General features: G+C 50.5%; 2 protein-coding genes across 2 annotated transcripts in view; both read left to right on the top strand.

Annotated features, from left to right (window-relative positions):
- The first annotated feature begins 1,490 nt into the window (after window positions 1–1,490).
- SPMAP1 (sperm microtubule associated protein 1) lies at window positions 1,491–8,770 on the top strand. Its single transcript, XM_071083052.1, has 3 exons — window positions 1,491–1,758; window positions 6,325–6,424; window positions 8,510–8,770. The coding sequence occupies exons 1-3, from the start codon at window positions 1,552–1,554 to the stop codon at window positions 8,665–8,667; spliced, it is 465 nt and encodes a 154-aa protein (XP_070939153.1). The 5' UTR covers window positions 1,491–1,551; the 3' UTR covers window positions 8,668–8,770.
- Window positions 8,771–14,897: 6,127 nt separating this feature from the next.
- Window positions 14,898–18,087, top strand: part of LOC105472271 (CWC25 spliceosome associated protein homolog) — a 34,291-nt gene continuing 31,101 nt past the window's right edge. The window contains exon 1 of the mRNA XM_011725357.3: window positions 14,898–15,062. Coding sequence (XP_011723659.1) covers window positions 15,045–15,062 — 18 coding nt within the window. The 5' untranslated portion in view covers window positions 14,898–15,044. The remainder of the gene's footprint in view (window positions 15,063–18,087) is intronic.

Below are 18,087 nucleotides of genomic sequence, written 5' to 3'. Positions count from 1 at the left end.
CAGGAGAATTGTTAACTGGACTGACTGGAAGTCAGCTAACTGGATTTGGGGAATCTGTTTTTTTTTTGTTTTTTTTTTTTTTTGAGACGGAGTCTCGCTCTGTCGCCCAGGCTGGAGTGCAGTGGCGCCATCTCAGCTCACCCCAAGCTCCGCCTCCCGGGTTCACGCCATTCTCCTGCCTCAGCCTCCTGAGTAGCTGGAACTACAGGCGTCCGCCACCACGCCCGGCTAATTTTGTGTAGTTTTAGTAGAGACAGGGTTTCACCGTGTTAGCCAGGATGGTCTCGATCTCCTGACCTCGTGATCTGCCCACCTCGGCCTCCCAAAGTGCTGGGACTACAGGCGTGAGCCGCCGCACCCGGCCTTTTTTTTTTTTTTTTTTTTTTTCGGTCTTTTGAGACAGAGTCTCCTCTCATCCAGGCTGGAGTGTGGCACAATCATGGCTCACTGCAGCCTCCACCTCCACGGCTCAGCCTGCAGTGCAGCTGGGTCCACAGGTGCGTGCCACCACACTTGGCTAAGTATTCATTTATTCAGTAGAGATGGGGTTTCGCTGTATTGCCCACGCTGGTCTTAAATTCCTGGGCTCAAGCGATCCGCCCCGCCTCGTTCTCCCAAAATGCTGGGGTTCCTGGCGTGAGCCAACGCTCCCGGCCTAGGGAACCTTTCTTTTTTCTTGTTTTTTTTTTTTTTTTTTTTTTTTTGAGACGGAGTCTCGCTCTGTCGCCCAGGCTGGAGTGCAGTGGCCTGATCTCAGCTCACTGCAAGCTCCGCCTCCCGGGTTCACGCCATTCTCCTGCCTCAGCCTCCCGAGTAGCTGGGACCACAGGCGCCCGCCAGCTCGCCCGGCTAGGTTTTTGTATTTTTTAGTAGAGACAGGGTTTCACTGTGTTAGCCAGGATGGTCTCGATCTCCTGACCTTGTGATCCACCCGTCTCGGCCTCCCAAAGTGCTGGGATTACAGGCTTGAGCCACCGCGCCCGGCCCTCTTTTTTCTTTTTTTTTTTTTTTTTTTTGAGACGGAGTCTCGCTCTGTCGCCCGGGCTGGAGTGCAATGGCCGGATCTCAGCTCACTGCAAGCTCTGCCTCGGCCTAGGGAACCTTTCTAAGCTTCAACCTCTAGCTCTGTAAAATGAGAATTGGAAGTAGGTGCGATCTGAACTTTCTGATCAATTCCAGGTACAAGCTTTTCAACAAAACTGAGCTGAGGAAATAGCATGTAATACCGTGGGAAAAGAGAATACTCACTTTAAAGGAAAACTGGGGGAACGGGGCCTAATTGCACACAAACTGCCCACAATCAGTTATCCAGTCTCCTCCCCTTCACTTTCCAACTCCTCTTGCATAGTCAGTCTCTGGTCAACTTCCTCTGGGACCAAGCAAGCAAACTTCCCCCACTGCCTTAAGGACCCACCGGTCAACCCAGGGTGAGTGGAGACAATAGGGTTTGTGTCACAGGGGTCCTTGACATCACGTAACAATGCACAGGGGTGTCCCCACCTAGGGTCCTCATTCCCTCCAGAAAGGCCCTCCAAGGCTACAGTGGTTGGGATGGCATACCTGAGCGAGTGTCGCCTGCGACTGGAGAAAGGCTTTATCTTGGACGGGGTGGCTGTGAGCACCACTGCCCGCGCTTATGGGCGCTCTAGGCCCAAGCTGTGGTCGGCGATTCCGCCCTACAATGCGCAGCAGGACTACCACGCCCGCAGCTACTTCCAGAGCCACGTGGTTCCGCCCGTTTTGCGGAAAACTGATCAGGTATAGGAGCTTCCTGGAAGACCCCACACTCCCCCCTAAATCTTCACTCCAGCGTCCTCACCACAAAGAAGACTCCGCCACTTTCACCTCCTCAGTTTACTTTCTTTTCTTTTTTAAATTTTTATTTATTATTATTATTATTATTTTGAGACGCAGTCTCACTCTGTCGCCCAGGCTGGAGTGTAGTGAGTGGCACCATCTTGGCTCACGGCAACCTCTGCCTCCTGGGTTTAAGCGATTCTCCTACGTCGGGAGTAGCTGGGATTACAGGCACACCACGAAGCCAGACTAATTTTGGTATTTTTGCTAGAGACGGGTTTTCGCCATGTTACCCAGACTGGGATTACAGGTTTGAGCCTGCAATTACAGGGTTTCACTCTTGCCCAGGCTGGAGTGCGGTGGTGCGGTCACGGCTCACTGCAGCTTCCACCTCCCAGGGTCAAGCGATCCTCCCACCTCAGCCTCGTGATTAGCCGGGACTACAGGCGCGCGCCACCCCGCCCCGCTAATTTTTTTCTTTTTTTTTTTTTTTTTTTTTTTTTGTAGAGAGGCGGTCTCGCCGTGTTACCCAGACTGGTCTTGAACTCCTGGGCTCACGCTATCCTCCCGCCACCGCCTCCCAGTTTTCTTAATGAAGCCGGAGGACTGCAGGAGAGGGAGGACAGGTGTTGAGCGCAAGCTTCCTGAGCTCACAGAATGGCCTTCCAGCCCTGAATTTGAGAATAGACTCATTCCGGGTTTCTGCAAGGCAAGGGGATAGGGCTCAAAGCCAGCTTCTCCCAAACCAGTCGGTCTCTTTGTCCTTTGTGACGTTACAGACCCGCCCTCTAGGGTGACCTCACACCGCAAATTCTCTAAATACGCGAAAATCCGTGTGACCTCAGTGAGCAAGACAAAGGGAATTGATTTGACTTCCAGGGCGAGACGCCTTCCTCCTGTGACATCATAGTGGCAGGGCATGGGGCTTGGTCTCCTGGTTCTTTGGGCGGAAGGGAGGGACACCTCTCAAACCTCTGCGGACCTCAGTTCCTCCCCCTGGCCTTTTCCGTCCTAGGTGTAGGCCCCTTCCCAGCAGAGTACTCCTCCGCTAACCCCCCCCAGAACAAAGATTCCGAGACTATTTGCTGATGGTTCAATATTCCCACCCAACATTTCGCTTCCAGTATTTGTGTTTCTACACATCAGTGGTGTGGAGAAGAAAAAGGAGGACTCATGGGGTTATTCTGTGAACAAATCTTGGGGTTTTTGTGTGTGTGTGTGTAGTCCCAAATGTTTGTTTGCATAGGTCTGTGCAGTGCATGTATATGGACACACATGAGTCACACATGTGTTGACTCATGTAATTTTTATTTTATTTATTTTTTGAGACGGAGTCTCCCTCTGCCTCCCAGGTTCACGTCATTCTCCCGCCTCAGCCTCCTGTGTAGCTGGGACTACAGGCGCCCGCCACCATGTCCGGCTGATTTTTTGTATTTTTCGTAGAGACCGGGTTTCACCGGGTTAGCCAGGATGGTCTCCATCTCCTGACCTCATGATCCACTCGCCTCGGCCTCCCAAAGTGCTGGGATTTCAGGCGTGAACCACCGCGCCCGGCCCAATTTTTCTTTCTTTCTTTCTTTCTTTTTTTTTTTTTTTTTTTTTTTTGAGACAGGGTCTTGTTCTGTCACCCTGGCTGGAGTGCAGTGGCATAATTTTGGCTTACTGCAACCTCCGCCTTCCGTGTTCAAGCGATCCGTCTACTTCAGCCTCTCGAGTAGCTGGGACTAACAGAGACCGGGTTTCACCATGTTGCCCAGGCTGGTCTTGAACTGCTGAGCTCAAGTGATCTGCCCATCTCAGCCTCCCAAAGTGCTGGGACTACAGGCATGAGCCACCACACTGGCATCAACTGGTAATTTTACGACAGAAGGAACCAGAATCTGGGGAGGGGAAAAGGAAGAACCTGAGTATTTAAAACCTTGAAAATGATAAGGTATACATATTTTGAAAAAGCTTTCTTTTGGCCGGGCGCGGTGGCTCAAGCCTGTAATCCCAGCACTTTGGGAGGCCGAGACGGGCGGATCACGAGGTCAGGAGATCGAGACCATCCTGGCTAACACGGTGAAACCCCGTCTCTACTAAAAAATACAAAAAACTAGCCGGGCGAGGTGGTGGGCGCCTGTAGTCCCAGCTACTCGGGAGGCTGAGGCAGGAGAATGGCGGGAACCCGGGAGGCGGAGCTTGCAGTGAGCTGAGATGCGGCCACAGCACTCCAGCCTGGGCGACAGAGCGAGACTCCTTCTCAAAAAAAAAAAAAAAAAAAAAAAAAAAGAAAAAGCTTTCTTTCTTTTTTTTTTTTTTTTTAGACAGAGTCTCACTCTGTCATCCAGGCTGGAGTGGAGTGGCCTGATCTTGGCTCACTGCAATCTTCGCCTCCTAGGTTCAAGCGATTCTCCTGCCTCAGCCTCCCAAGTAGCTGGGATTATAAGTGCCCGCCACCACACCCAGCTGATTTTTTGTATTTTTAGTAGAGACGGGGTTTCACTATGTTGGCCAGGCTGGTCTCGAACTCCTGACCGCAACTGATCCACCTGCCTCAGCCTCCCAAAGTGCTGGGATTACAGGCGTGAGCCACCGCAGCCGGCCGTGGAAAAGCTTTCCAATTTTCTTTTTCGAGACAAAGTGCCACTCTGTCACCCAGGCTGGAAGTGCAGTGGCACAGCTCACTGCAGCCTCGAACTGGGCTTAAGAAATACTCCAGTCTCAGCCTTCTGAGTAGGTGGGACTATAGGCGTGTGCCACCATGCCCAGCGGCTAATCTTTTAATTTTTTTTCTTTTTTGAGGCAGAGTCTCACCCTGTCGCCCAGGTTGGAGTGCAGTGGTGTGATCTCGGCTCACTGCAACCTCAGCCTCCCGGGTTCAAGTGATTCTCCTGCCCCAGCCTCCCAAGTAGCAGGGATTACAGGCACCTGCCACGACGCCCAGCTGATTTTTTATAGTTTTAGTAGAGATGGGGTTTCACCATGTTGGCCAGGCTGGTCTCGAACTCCTGACCTTGTGATCTGCCCATCTTGGCCTCCTAAAGTGCTGAGATTACAGGTGTGAGCCACCATACCCAGCCGCAATCTTTTAGTTTTTTTGTTGAGACGGGTCTGGCCATGTTACCTAGGCTGGTCTCAAACTTCTGGGTTCAAGTAATCCTCTTGCCTCAGCCTCCTAAAGTGCTGGGATTATAGGCACAAGCCACTGTGCCCAGCCTTTTTTTGTTTGTTTGTTTGTTTTTGAGAGGGAGTCTCACTCTATCTCCCAGGCTGGAGTACAGTGGCACGATCTCAGCTCACTGCAACCTCTGTCTCCCGGGTTCAAGTGATTCTCCTGCCTCAGCCTCCTGAGTAGCTGGGATTACAGGCACGCACCACTACACCTGGCTAATTTTTGTATTTGTAGTAGGGGTTTCGCCATGTTGGCCAGGCTGGTCTCCAACTTTTGACCTCAGGTGATCCTCCTGCCTTGGCTTCCCACAGTGCTGGGATTACAGGTGTTAGCCACCGCTCCCAACCAACCTGTTTAATTTTTAAAAGTATTATTGTCAAAACCACCATTTGTGGTAGGTATTATTTTCATTTAAATAAAGATAACATTTATACAACTTCACTATGCCAGGCCCTTTATCTGACCAAAACCACTTAAGTCTCACAGCAGGCCGGTGCGGTGACTCACTCCTGTAATCCCAGCACTCTGGGAGGCTGAGGCGGGTGGATCACCTGAGTTAAAGAGTTTGAGACCAGCCTGGCCAATTAGCTGGCATGGTGGCGCATGTCTGTAATCCTAGCTACTCAGGAGGCTGAGGCAGGAGAATTGTTTGAACCCAGGAGGCGGAGGTTGCAGTGAGCCAAGGTGGCAACACTGCACTCCAGCCTGGGCAACAGAGTGAGACCATGTCTCAAAAAACAAACCTCACAGCAATACTCCTTTTACTGATGGGGAAATTGAGGCCCAGAAAAGCTGTGTAATTGGCCCAAGTTCACAAAGCCTGTTAATGATTAAGCTGGAGTTAGAACCCAGCCTGTCTGGCAGCAGAGACTGAGCCTTCAGCTGCCAAGTTCAACTGCCCTGAGAGGCAATAGGTTCTTCTTCTTTTTTTTTTTTTTTTGAGACAGAGTTTGGCTTTTGTTGCCCAGGCTGGAGTGCAATGGCAAGATCTCGGCTCACTGCAACTTCTGCCTCTGGGGTTCAAGCAATTCTACTGTCTCAGCCTCCTGAGCAGCTGGGATTACAGACGCCTGCTACCATGCCCAGCTGATTTTTTGTATTTTTAGTAGAGATGGGGTTTCGCCATGTTGGCAAGGCTAGTCTTGAACTCCTGGCCTCAGGTAATCCACCCACCTTGGCCTTCCAAAGTGCTGGGATTACAGGCCTGAGCCACTGCGCCTGGCCTGGTTCTTAAATATATTTAGTCTGTCTGCCCCAGTTACCTAAGGCTCTGACCTCTTCCCTCTCCCCACAGCAAACCCCAGGGCAGATTGCACCGTGCCCCCCTCAGCATTGTGGCTGACAGTCTTCTGTATTCTCTTCCCCACTTTCAGGATCATGGCGGTACAGGAAGGGATGGCTGGATTGTAGACTATATCCACATCTTCGGGCAAGGACAGAGATACCTCAACAGGAGAAATTGGGCAGGGACAGGCAAGTGCTGCCTCCATTTCCAGCCTCATCATGGTTCCTGGGCCATAGCGAGGCCTGGTTGAGGGGAAGAGGCTAAGGGACTGCATCCTTCCAGGTTTTCTTCACATACACGAACATATGGTGCCACAGTGCTCCCTAATATTAGTTAATAAGCCCCAGTACTGTATGTCAGGCCCCATTTTTTCTTTTTTTTTTTTGAGATATGGTCTCAGTCTGTCACCCAAACTGGATTGCATGAAATGCAGTAGCACGGATGGGTGTGGTGGCTCATGCCTGTAATCCCAGCACTTTGGGAGGCCGAGGCGGGTGGATCACTTGAGGTCAGGAGTTCCAAACCAGCCTGGCCAACCTGGTTAAACCTTGTCTCTACTAAAAATACAAAAAGACAATTAGCCGGGCGTGGTGGCTCGCGCCTGGAATCCCAGCTACTTGGGAGGCTAAGGCAGGAGAATTGCTTGAACCCAGGAGGCGGAGGTTGCAGTGAGCCAAGATCATGCCACTGCACTCCAGCCTGGGCGACACAGCGAGACTCCATTTAAAAAAAAAAGAAATGCAGTAGCACAATTACTACTGACTGCAGTCTTGACCTCCTGGGCTTGAGCAATCCTCCCACCTCAGCCTCCTGAGCAGCTGCGCCCACAGGTGTGCACCACCACACTCAGTTAATTTTTTATTTTTTGTAGAGATAGAGTCTCCCTATGTGGCCCAGGCTGGTCTTGAACTCCTAGGCTCAAGTGATCCTCTGGCCTCAGCCTCCTAAAGTGCTGGCATTACAGACATGAGCCATTTGTTAGGCACTTTTCACCGTCACACTAACCCCACAGCACAGGTAGGGAAACAAGTTTCTTTAGTTAAAGTAATTTGGCAAGAGGGCTGAGCTGGAATTAATATTCTGCTCTTCCTGGGCCTGGTACAGTGGCTCATGATCATGCCTGTAATCCCAGCACTTAGGGAGGCTGAGGCAGGCAGATCACGAGGTCAAGAGTTCAAGACCAGCCTGGCCAACATAGTGAAACCCCGTCTCTATTAAAAATACAAAAAATTAGCCAGGCATGTTGGCGGGCACCTATAATCCCAGCTACTCAAGAGGCTGACGCAGGATAATCTCTTGAATCCAGGAGGCAGAGGTTGCAGTGATCCAAGATTGCATCATTGCACTCCAGCCTAGGCGACAATGCAAGACTCCATCTCAAAAACAAATGAACAAAAAGATTCCGCTCTTCCCAACTCTGAAGCCCCTGTTCCCCTCACTGCTGCATCCTGCTCATTTTCCAGGCCCAAGTTAACAACAATGGGAAAGAGTTGAGAGATGCTTTTCTTTTTTTTGAGACCGAGTTTTGCTCTGTTGCCCAGGCTGGAGTGCAGTGGCACGATCTTGGCTCACTGCAAGCTCTGCCTCTTAGGTTCACACCATTCTCCTGCCTCAGCCTCCCAGGTAGCTGGGACTACAGGCGCCTGCCACCACGCCTGGCTAATTTTTTGTATTTTTAGTACAGATGGGTTTTCACCATGTTAGCCAGGATGGTCTCGAGCTCCTGACCTCAGGATCCACTCGCCTCGGCCTCCTAAAGTGCTGGGATTACAGGCATGAGCCACCGCGCCCGGCCGAGATATTTTTCTAACAGGGTAAACCCTCCTCCCAGCCCAGCTCCACCATCGTGGGTCACTTCTCTAGTCACATGATACTTTGTGCCATTTGGCCCAATTGATCTTGATCTCATCCATTTTTTCCACATGGGTCAGAGGCAAGGGTGAGAGTTTTCTCATTTCTTGTGGGAGAAAAGCAAGCTTTGCCAATCCCAGAATTTCTGGCCCTTCCTGTCCCAGCACAAACCATTTACAGTTTTCCTGCAATTATTCCTGGTGTGGGGTTTTATTTCTAGGAAGCCTTCTGTCCCTCAGCCTCACCAGCCCTTGGCTTTTCAGCCCAGAGGCTCAGGGAATTTGAGGATTGCATGTTCAGCTGTGGGCATGGGGAATGCAAGTGACTATGCCTGGTTGGCATCCCATACCACACCCAGGGGAATGGGGAAGCCAAGAGGTGGGCTGAATGCAGGCTCAGGCCTCTCTCTCCTTGCCCCCAAGGGCATTCTCTCCAGCAGGTGACTGGGCACGACCACTACAATGCTGATCTGAAACCAATCTATGGGTTCAATGGAAGGTTTGGTTACCGCCGGAACACTCCAGCCCTCCGTCGGAGCACGTCCGTCTTTGGAGAGGTCACCCACTTCCCTCTGTTCTAACAGCATCTTTTCCCTTCCTAGCCATCGACCTGAATTTCTAAGACAAATGTTTAGATGAACTCTTAATGTTATTTTACGTTAAAAAATTTAATTTGTGTCTCCACGTGTGCTGTTTCTTCCCTGAGATTAGAGGAATGAGCCAGTTCTGCCCTTGGCTTCTCTTCCCCCTGGAGAGGAGGTGAGAGGAGAAAGGGCTTCTCAGGCCTACACCCTTGCACTCCATACCAACGAGTGCCAGGTTTGAAAGGAGGGGCTTCAGTTCTCCCCTACCAGTGGGACAAGAAGGAGCCACACTACTCAACCTCAGTAAAGCACTTCCCCAGCTGTCAGCAGAGCCCCAGGTCAGAGCTGGCTATTGTTTCCATCAAGAACAGAGCAAAGGCTAAGCTCCTTGGCTTACGCCTGTAATGCCAGCACTCTGAGAGGCCAAGATGGGAGGATTGCTTGAGCTCAGGCAAGTGGATCACTTGAGACCAGCCTGGGCAACATGATGAAACAGTGTCTTTACTAAACATATACGTGTGTGTGTGTGTGTGTGTATGTTTATCTATATATATGTGTATAGATATGCATATATATATAGAGAGAGAGAGAGAGAGAGAAGGAGAGAGAGAGACTCATTCTGTTAGCCCAGGCTGGAGTGCAGTGGTGTGATCTCAGCTCACTGCAACCTCTGCCTCCAGGGATTCAAGCAATTCTCCTGACTCAGCCTCCCTAGTAGCTAGAATTACAAGTGCCTGCCACCACTCCCAGCTAGTTATTTCATATTTAGTGGGGGCGCGGTTTCACAGTTTTGGTCAGGCTAGTCTCGAACTCCTGACCTCACCTCGGCCTCCCTGAGTGCTGGGATTACAGGCGTGAGCCACCCTCCTGGCCCAGGATGTCATTTTTCAAGTGTTCCCTTTCAATTTATTGGTGGCCAATGGAAAAGCCAAACCAGATGATGGATAATTAAGAAGGTGGGGCTTTAGAACACAAAACTTGCCAGAACTCATGTGGGTGGAACTTGATTGTATTGAGTCACTATAAGTGGACAGGGAAGGAACCTGTAATGAACAGAGGGGGTATGGCTCAGGGGTAGAGCATTTGACTGCAGATCAAGAGGTCCCCGGCCCGAATCCGGGTGCCCCCTTCCGTGATGTTTTCTCACTACCATTCCACTTAACAGCAAATACCGTCAGCCACAGTATCACCAGAAAAGATGAAGGAACTTTCAACTTGATCTTGTGCTAAAACTGTTCCTCCCACATTCCAGCTCACCTTTAGGACAAAAAGCCTCTCTAGGATCTCATTTGTTTTCAATTAAGATCAAGTCCCTGAGGCCGGGCGCGGTGGCTCAAGCCTGTAATCCCAGCACTTTGGGAGGCCGAGACGGGCGGATCACGAGGTCAGGAGATCGAGACCATCCTGGCTAACACGGTGAAACCCCGTCTCTACTAAAAAAAAATACAAAAAACTAGCTGGGCGAGGTGGCGGGCGCCTGTAGTCCCAGCTACTCGGGAGGCTGAGGCAGGAGAATGGCGTAAACCCGGGAGGCGGAGCTTGCAGTGAGCCGAGATCACGCCACTGCACTGCAGCCTGGGTGACAGAGCCAGACTCCGTCTCAAAAAAAAAAAAAAAAAAAAAGATCAAGTCCCTGAGGAGATTCTAAATCTATGAGTGAGTCTGAGAGCTGTGAACACAATTTGCTAATTGGATGGGTGTCGGAGTATAGATGGAAATGTATGTATTTTTGAAAACTTAGTACATGCCAAGCTGCCTCGAATTAAAACATGAAAGAAGGGCCAGGGCCTGGCGCGGTGGCTCACGCCTATAATCCCAGTGCTTTGGGAAGCCGAGGCGGGCAAATCACAGGTCAGGAGTTTGAGAGCAGCCTGGCCAACATGGTGAAACCTCCATCTCTACTAAAAATACAAAAAATTAGCCGGGTGTGGTGGTGCGCACCTGTAATCCCAGCTACTTGGGAGGCTGAGGCAGGAGAATCGCTTGAACCTGGGAGGCTGTGGTTGCAGTTAGCCGAGACCGCACCACAGCACTCCAGCCTGAGCAACAGAGCGAGACTCCGTCTAAAAAAAAAAAAGTTCGAGACAGCCTAACCAATATGGTGAAACCCTGTCTCTACTAAAGATACAAAAAATTAGCCGGGCGTGGTGGCGCACGCTGTAATCCCAGCTACTTGAGAGGCTGAGGCAGGAGGATTGCTTGAACCTGGGAGGCGGAGGTTGCAGTGAGCTGAGATCGTGCCGTTTCACTCCAGCCTGGGCGACCGAGCCAGACTCCGTCTCAAAAAATAAAAAAAATAAAAGAAAAAGAGAGAGAAAGAAAGAAAAGAAGGAAGGCCAGGTGCAGTGGCTCACGCCTGTAATCCAAGCACTTTGGGAGGCAGAGGTGGGCGGATTACGAGGTCAGGAGATCGAGACCATCCTGGCTAACATGGTGAAACCCCATCTTTACTAAAAATACAAAAAAATTAGCCAAGTGTGGTGGCGGGCACCTGTAGTCCCAGCTACTCGGGAGGTTGAGGCAGGAGAATGGCGTGAACACAGGAGGTGGAGCTTGCAGTGAGCCGAGATTGCGCCACTGCACTCGAGCCTGGGCGACAGAGCAAGACTCCGTCTCAAAAAAAAAGAAAAGAAGGAAAAAAGGAAGGAAGGAAAGCAAGAAAGAAAGAGCAAGAAAATAAGGAAAGAAGGAAGGAAAGAGAGGGAAAAGGAGAGAAAGAAGGAAGGACAGAAAAAGAAAAGAAGCAAAGGAGGAAGGAAAGAGAGAAGGAAGAAAGAAAGAAGGGAGGAAAGAAAGAAGGAGGGAAGAAAGAAAGAAGAAGGAAAGAAGGAGGAAGGAAAGAAGAGATAAAGCAGGAAAGAAGGAGGAAGGAAAGAAAAGAGATAAGGAAAGAAGGAAGGAAAGAAAAGAAAAAGAGAGAAGGAAACAAAGAAGGAAGGAAAGAAAGACAAAGAAAGACAAGGAAGGAAGGAAAGAAACAGAGTAAAGGAGGCTGGGCGCTGTGGCTCACACCTGTAATACCAGCACTTTTGGAGGCCGAGGCGGGCAGATCATGAGGTCAGGAGATGGAGACCCTCCTGGCTAACACGGTGAAACCCTGCCTCTACTAAAAATACAAAAAAATTAGCCAGGCGTGGTGGCGGGCGCTTGTAGTCCCAGCTACTAGGGAGGCTGAGGCAGGAGAATGGGGTGAACCCGGGAGCTGGAGCTTGCAGTGAGCTGAGATTGTGCCACTGCACTCCAGCCTGGGCGACAGAGCGAGACTCCATCTGGAAAAAAAAAAAAAAAGAAAGAAAGAGAAAAGGAAAGCGGAGGTTGCAGTGAGCCAAGCTCACGCCATTGCACTCCCAGTGAGGCTCTGTCTCAAAAAAAAAAAAAAAAAAAAAAAAAAAAAGAGAGAGAGAAGGAAGGAAGGAAGGAAGGAAGAGAAGGTAGGAAAAAGAAAAGAAGGAAGGAAGGAAAGAAAGAGAGAGAGAAGGAAGGAAGGAAGGAAGGAAGAGAAGGTAGGAAAAAGAAAAGAAGGAAGGAAGGAAAGAAAGAAAGAGGAAGGAAGGAAGGAAGGGAGGGAAGGAGGGAGGGAGGGAGGGAAGAAAGGGCTGACTGTGGTGGCTCACACATGTAATCCCAGCACTTTGAGAGGACAAGGCGGGTGGATCACCTGAGGTCAGGAGCTGGAGACCAGCTTGGCCAACATGGTGAAACCTGTCTCTACTAAAAATACGAATATTAGCCGGGCATGGTGGCATGCACCTGTAATTCCGGCTACTTGGGAGGCTGAGGCACCAGAATCGCTTGAATCTGGGAGGCGGAGGTTGTGTTAGCCGAGATTGCACCACTGAACTCCAGCCTGGGCAAAAAGAGTGAGACTCTCTCTCTTAAAAAAAAAAAAAAAAAAAAAAAAAAAGAAAGAAAAAGAATTGCTTATTGCTTAAATGTAAGGGGCACATGTCACATTCTGGGTGGTGTACTTCAGCTTTACACTTTACATCTTTTTTTTTTTTTTTGAGAGAGAGGGTCTCACTCTGTCACCCAGGCTGCAGTGTAGTAGCACGATCACGGCGCACTGCAGCCTGAAACTCATGGATTCAAGCAATCTTCCTGCCTCAGCCTCCCCAGCAACTGGGACTACAGGCATGTGCCACTACGCCTGGCTAATGTTTTTTTTTTTTTTTTTTTTTTTGCGATGGAGTCTCGCTCTGTCGCCCAGGCTGGAGTGCAGTGGCCGGATCTCAGTTCACTGCAAGCTCCACCTCCCGGGTTTTACGCCATTCTCCTGCCTCAGCCTCCCCAGTAGCTGGGACTACAGGCACTCGCCACCTTGCCTGGCTAGTTTTTTGTATTTTTTAGTAGAGACGGGGTTTCACCGGGTTAGCCAGGATGGTCTTGATCTCCTGACCTTGTGATCCGCCCATCTCAGCCTCCCAAAGTGCTGGGATTACAGGCTTGAGCCACCGCGCCCGGCATGTTTTTGTTTTTTTAAACATAAGTAGAGAGGAGGGCTTGCTATATTGCTCAGGCTGGTCTCCAACTCTTGGGCTCAAGTGATTCTCCCACCTTAGCCCCTGAAAGTGCTGGGACTACAAGTGTGAGTACCATGCCCAGCTTCACATCTTGCGTCTGTCTGTCCCGAGTGTGGAATGGGTACTGCAGACATTTGCAATTTAACTGGAGATAGACAAAAACACCGAATCACAGAGTGAAAAAATTATTCCCTTTCCTATCCTCAGTAACTTAAGAAAAAAGTCGTTTAAAATTTTTTTTTTAAAGAGATGGAGTCGGCCGGGCGCGGTGGCTCAAGCCTGTAATCCCAGCACTTTGGGAGGCCAAGACGGGCGGATCACGAGGCCAGGAGATCGAGAGACGATCCCGGCTAACACGGTGAAACCCCGTCTCTACTAAAAAATACAAAAAAAACTAGCCGGGCGAGGTGGCGGGCGCCTGTAGTCCCAGCTACTCGGGAGGCTGAGGCAGGAGAACGGCGTAAACCCGGGAGGCGGAGCTTGCAGTGAGCTGAGATCCGGCCACTGCACTCCAGCCTGGGTGACAGAGCAAGACTCCGTCTCAAAAAAAAAAAAAAAAAAAAAAAAAAAAAAAGAGATGGAGTCTCACTCTGTCACCCAGGCTGAACTACAGTGGCACAATCACGGCTCACTGTAGCTTCCATCTCCTGGACTCAAGTGATCCTCCTGCCTCAACCTTCCAAGTAGCTGGGATTATAGGTCTGTGCCACCATGCCCAGCACTATACACTATTTGAATAAAAAAGAGGGAGATTGGCCAGGCGCGGTGGCTCACGCCTGTAATCCTAGCACTTTGTATTTAGAAGATTTTAGAAATGTTAGAGAGCTGGCACCAAATAAGAATTCCTCCTGTCAGGCACGGTGGCGGCTCCAGCCTGTAATCCCAGCTCCTCTGGAGCCTGAAGTGGGAGCATCACTTGACTCTAGGAATCAAGATCAGCTTAACCGATATATTTAGACCCTGACCAACATAGAGACCCATTTCAAGAAAAATAAAATGTATCTAGTGTTTAATAATGTCATATTTAGGCTGGGTGCGGTGGCTCACGCCTGTAATCCCAGCACTTTTGGAGGCCAAGGCGGGCGGATCACGAGGTCAGGAGATTGAGACCATCTTGGCCGACATGGTGAAACCCCATATCTACAAAAAAAAACATAAAAAATTAGCGGATGTGGTGGCGCGTACCTGTAATCCCAGCTACTTGGGAGGCTGAGCCAGGGGAATCGCTTGAATCTGGGAGGTAGAGGTTCAGTGAGCTGAGATCGTGCCTGACATAAGGGGATTTGCTGTGAGTCAAGGTCTGAGGAAAGCGCCAGTTCGCAAAGCCGTTTTGGAAAACTGGAGTGTGGGGGTGTGTGCAGGGTGAGGGGAGGAGGCGTACTCTGGTCCACGCTACGTCCAGCAGCGAGTTATGTGGAGCTTTTGAGCCGGATGCCCTGGTGCGCTGCCATGGCAACACAGCCGCGTGCAGAGGCCCACGGCAACCCATCACTGAACAGAGCTGTGGCGTTTCAACGGAGAGTTTGGGACATCAGACAAAGTGGCGACCAGAAGCAGCCAAAATGAGACCTCGACGGCAGAGGTCTCCACAGCGAAGCCTGGAACTCTGCGAAATCTGCACGCGACGCCACAGTCACACAGCGCGACAGAGCCCTGTACGTCATCGTTCCGCGACGCCGACGCGGTGAGATGACGCCCTCCCGGAAGTGGCCTGTAGGTCGGTATGTGAAACTGGCAGTCGACGGCTCCTGGGACCAGAGCCTGCGAGGTAGCCCCTGGACTATTTTTCTACGTATTCTCTTGATCCTGCCGAAGTCTTCCAGATCCGCGTAGTGAGGAATCGTCTCCACCATCATGGGGGGCGGAGACCTGGTGAGTGGAGGGAGGCCTGGGCGGGGGAGGACTGAGGCCGGGACGGAAATTGGCAGGGGGTGGGGGGTGGGGGTAGAGGAAGGAGTGGATAACCATAGCAACTCAGCTTTGCTTTCGCGGGGAGGGGGCCGTTGCCCTGAAGAGGGGATGGATCTTTAGGGCAATGGAGGGATGGGACTGAGGTTTGGGAAAGTCCGAGGTGTGTCGCGAACTGTGACAGGTGGTGTTTGTGTGTTTGTTGACTGCAGCCCTGCCGGCTGTAAATTCTGGGAATACCAGGGAGGGGGCGGATGGAGCCAAGGCTAGGAAAGGAGGTAGATATTGAGGACGTGTCACTACGCTTTGTTTTGTATATCTTGTCTTGCCACACAGCTGTCTTCCTTGGGTGGGAGTTCAGAGTCATGTCCTGGACTGAAGTAGGGGTGGTTTGTGCCCCATTCACCCTACCCTTAGCCATGCCCTGGGGTCCCTTTTTTTTTTAAAAAAAACGGAGTTTCTTGTTGCCCAGGCTGGAGTGCAGTGGCGCGATCTCGGCTCACTGCAACCTTCCCCTCTTGGATTCAAGCGAGTCTCCTGCCTCAGCGTCCCGAGTAGCTGGGATTACAGGCATGCTCCGCCACACCGGGCTAATGTTGTATTTTTAGTGGAGACAGGGTTTCTCCATGTTGGTCAGGGTGGTCTCGATCTCCTGACCTCTAGTGATCCACCCACCTTGGCCTCCCAAAGTGCTGGGGTTACAGGCGTGAGCCACTGTGCTGGGCCCTGGGGTCCTTTTTAAGCCTGAAGGGATCTTCCTGTCTATCTTTCTGACTTCCACACCTCCTTCAATGCTGGGTTCTGATGTGTAGTGGCTGAGCTTGCTTTTTAAATTCATACCACTTAATACAAGTTATGTGGCAATGTCTTTTACACTGAAACGTTCATTTGTAAAGGGCTAAGGCCCCAAATAGGGTAAATGTACCTACAAGAGCATGGTGCAAGGTTGGGAAAATGCCAGCCTCCCGAAAGTGGAACTAATTGAACCAGCAAGTAGATTAGCTTAGCGGCCTGCCCAGTAAACCTGTTAGTTTGTCATGTGTTCTCAATCACAGTGAGTGCCAGGACTCCATCCAGTTTGATCCAATTTAGTGTATTCTTCAGGTAACTGCATTTAAGGACAGGAAAGCTCTAATCTAGGGTTTCTCGACGTTAGCCCTCTTGACAGTTTGGCCTAGATAATTCTTTGGGGGGGTGTGGTAGTGGTGGTAGTTGGGCTCTCCTGTGCATTGTAGAATGTTTAGCAGCATCCCTGGCCTCTAGCCACTCGACTGGAGTCTATCCACTAACACCTGCCTCCACCAGTTTTGACAGCCAAAAATGACTCTAGAAGTTTTTGTCCTTGAGAAGCAAAATAATCTATACTTGAGGCAGGGAGGACAAGATGGGAAGGGTTAGAGGGAGAAAGAGGCAGGGAGTGAGGGAGGAAGGACGGAAGGATGGATGGATGGTCGGACCAACTGACGGACCGATACACAACCGACCAACTCAATGACCTGACAAAGGGGAGAGGCAGGACAAGGAGGGGAAGAGAAAAGGAAGAAAAGGGAACTCTCATTGACTGAACATTTTCCACATGCCAAGTACCTTGCGGACATGATCTTATTTTCTTAACTGGTCTCCTGGTCTCAATCCTGGCCCTCTCCAGTCGATTCTTTTTTTTTTTTAGATGGAGTCTTGGCCAGGTGCGGTGGCTCATGCCTATAATCCCAGCACTTTGGGAGGCTGAGGCGGGTGGGTCACGAGGTCAGGAGTTCAAGACCAGCCTGGCCAAGATGGTGAAACCCCGTCTCTACTAAAAATACAAAAATTAGCTGGGAGTGGTGGCGGGTGCCTGTAATCCCAGCTACTTGGGAGGCTGAGGCAGGAGAATCGCTTGAACCCAGGAGGTGGAGGTTGTAGTGAGCCGAGATTGCACCACTGCACCTCTAGCCTGGGTGACAGAGTAAGACTCCGTTTAAAAAAAAAAAAAAAGTTAAAAAAAGATGGAGTCACACTGGGCGCGGTGGCTCACGGCTGTAATCCCAGCACTTTAGGAGGCCTAGGTGGGCGGATCCTGAGGTCAGGAAATCAAGACCATCCTGGCCAACATGGTGAAACCCCATCTCTAGTAAAAATACAAAAATTGGCCGGGCACGGTGTCTCACGCCCATAATCCCAGCATTTTGGGAGGCTGAGGCAGGTGGATTACGAGGTCACGAGATTGAGACCATCCTGGCTAACACGGTGAAACCTGTCTCTACTAAAAACACACAAAAAATTAGCCGGTCATGGTGGCGTATGCCTGTAGTCCCAGCTACTCAGGAGGCTGAGGTAGGAGAATGGCGTGAACCTGGGAGTTGGAGCTTGCAGTGAGCTGAGAGTGTGCCTCTGCACTCTAGCCTAGGTGACAGAGCGAGACTCCATCTAAAAAAAAAAAAAAAAAAAAAAAATTGGCCAGACATGCGGTGCATGCCTGTAATCCCTTTACATGGCTTATAAGGCCCTTATTCTGCTCCTTTTGCTCCTTTCTCACTTGGCTTCTTCATGTGTCCCTGCCCCATCAGCTTGCCACATCTCCAGCCACACTGAATTATTCCTGCTATGTTCTTTCTCACCACTGGGACTGCATTTGTCTGTACTGTTCCTCTCTGGAAATCTGCCCCCCTCATCTCCCTTTCACATGTCACCAGGCTAGTTTATAATTGTCCTTAGATATTACTTACTCTGGGAAACTTTTCATTATTGGGAAAGTGCACCAAAACAGTATCTGATGGGGAGGAGAGAGAGAAGTGTTCTTTGAGAGTGAATGGGGAGATCAGAATCAAGGAGAGATTCCTGGGAAGGAAAGTTGGAAGAGATTCTGGGTGGGTTGTAAACCATGCAAGTTTAGGGCAGGTGAAGTAGACCAAGGTAAGGTAGGTTGAGTTCCTAAGAATGAATGTCCATGCCAGGCATGGTAGCTCACGCCTGTAATCTCAGCACTTTGGGAGGCTGAAGCAGGCAGATC

The sequence above is a fragment of the Macaca nemestrina genome, chromosome 17 (genome assembly GCF_043159975.1).
Source record: "Macaca nemestrina isolate mMacNem1 chromosome 17, mMacNem.hap1, whole genome shotgun sequence".
In the NCBI taxonomy this organism is placed as follows: domain Eukaryota; kingdom Metazoa; phylum Chordata; class Mammalia; order Primates; family Cercopithecidae; genus Macaca; species Macaca nemestrina.
The sequence above is the reverse complement of the archived record's forward strand: the minus strand, read 5'-3'. Positions and strand labels throughout refer to the sequence as shown.

Excerpts from the sequence above, each read along its gene's own strand:
- SPMAP1 (XM_071083052.1), top strand. The coding sequence starts at position 1,552 with ATGGCATACCTGAGCGAGTGTCGCCTGCGACTGGAGAAAGGCTTTATC. Across the intron at positions 1,759-6,324 it reads TTTTGCGGAAAACTGATCAG|GATCATGGCGGTACAGGAAG; the intron begins GTATAGGAGCTT and ends CCCCACTTTCAG. Across the intron at positions 6,425-8,509 it reads GAGAAATTGGGCAGGGACAG|GGCATTCTCTCCAGCAGGTG; the intron begins GCAAGTGCTGCC and ends CTTGCCCCCAAG.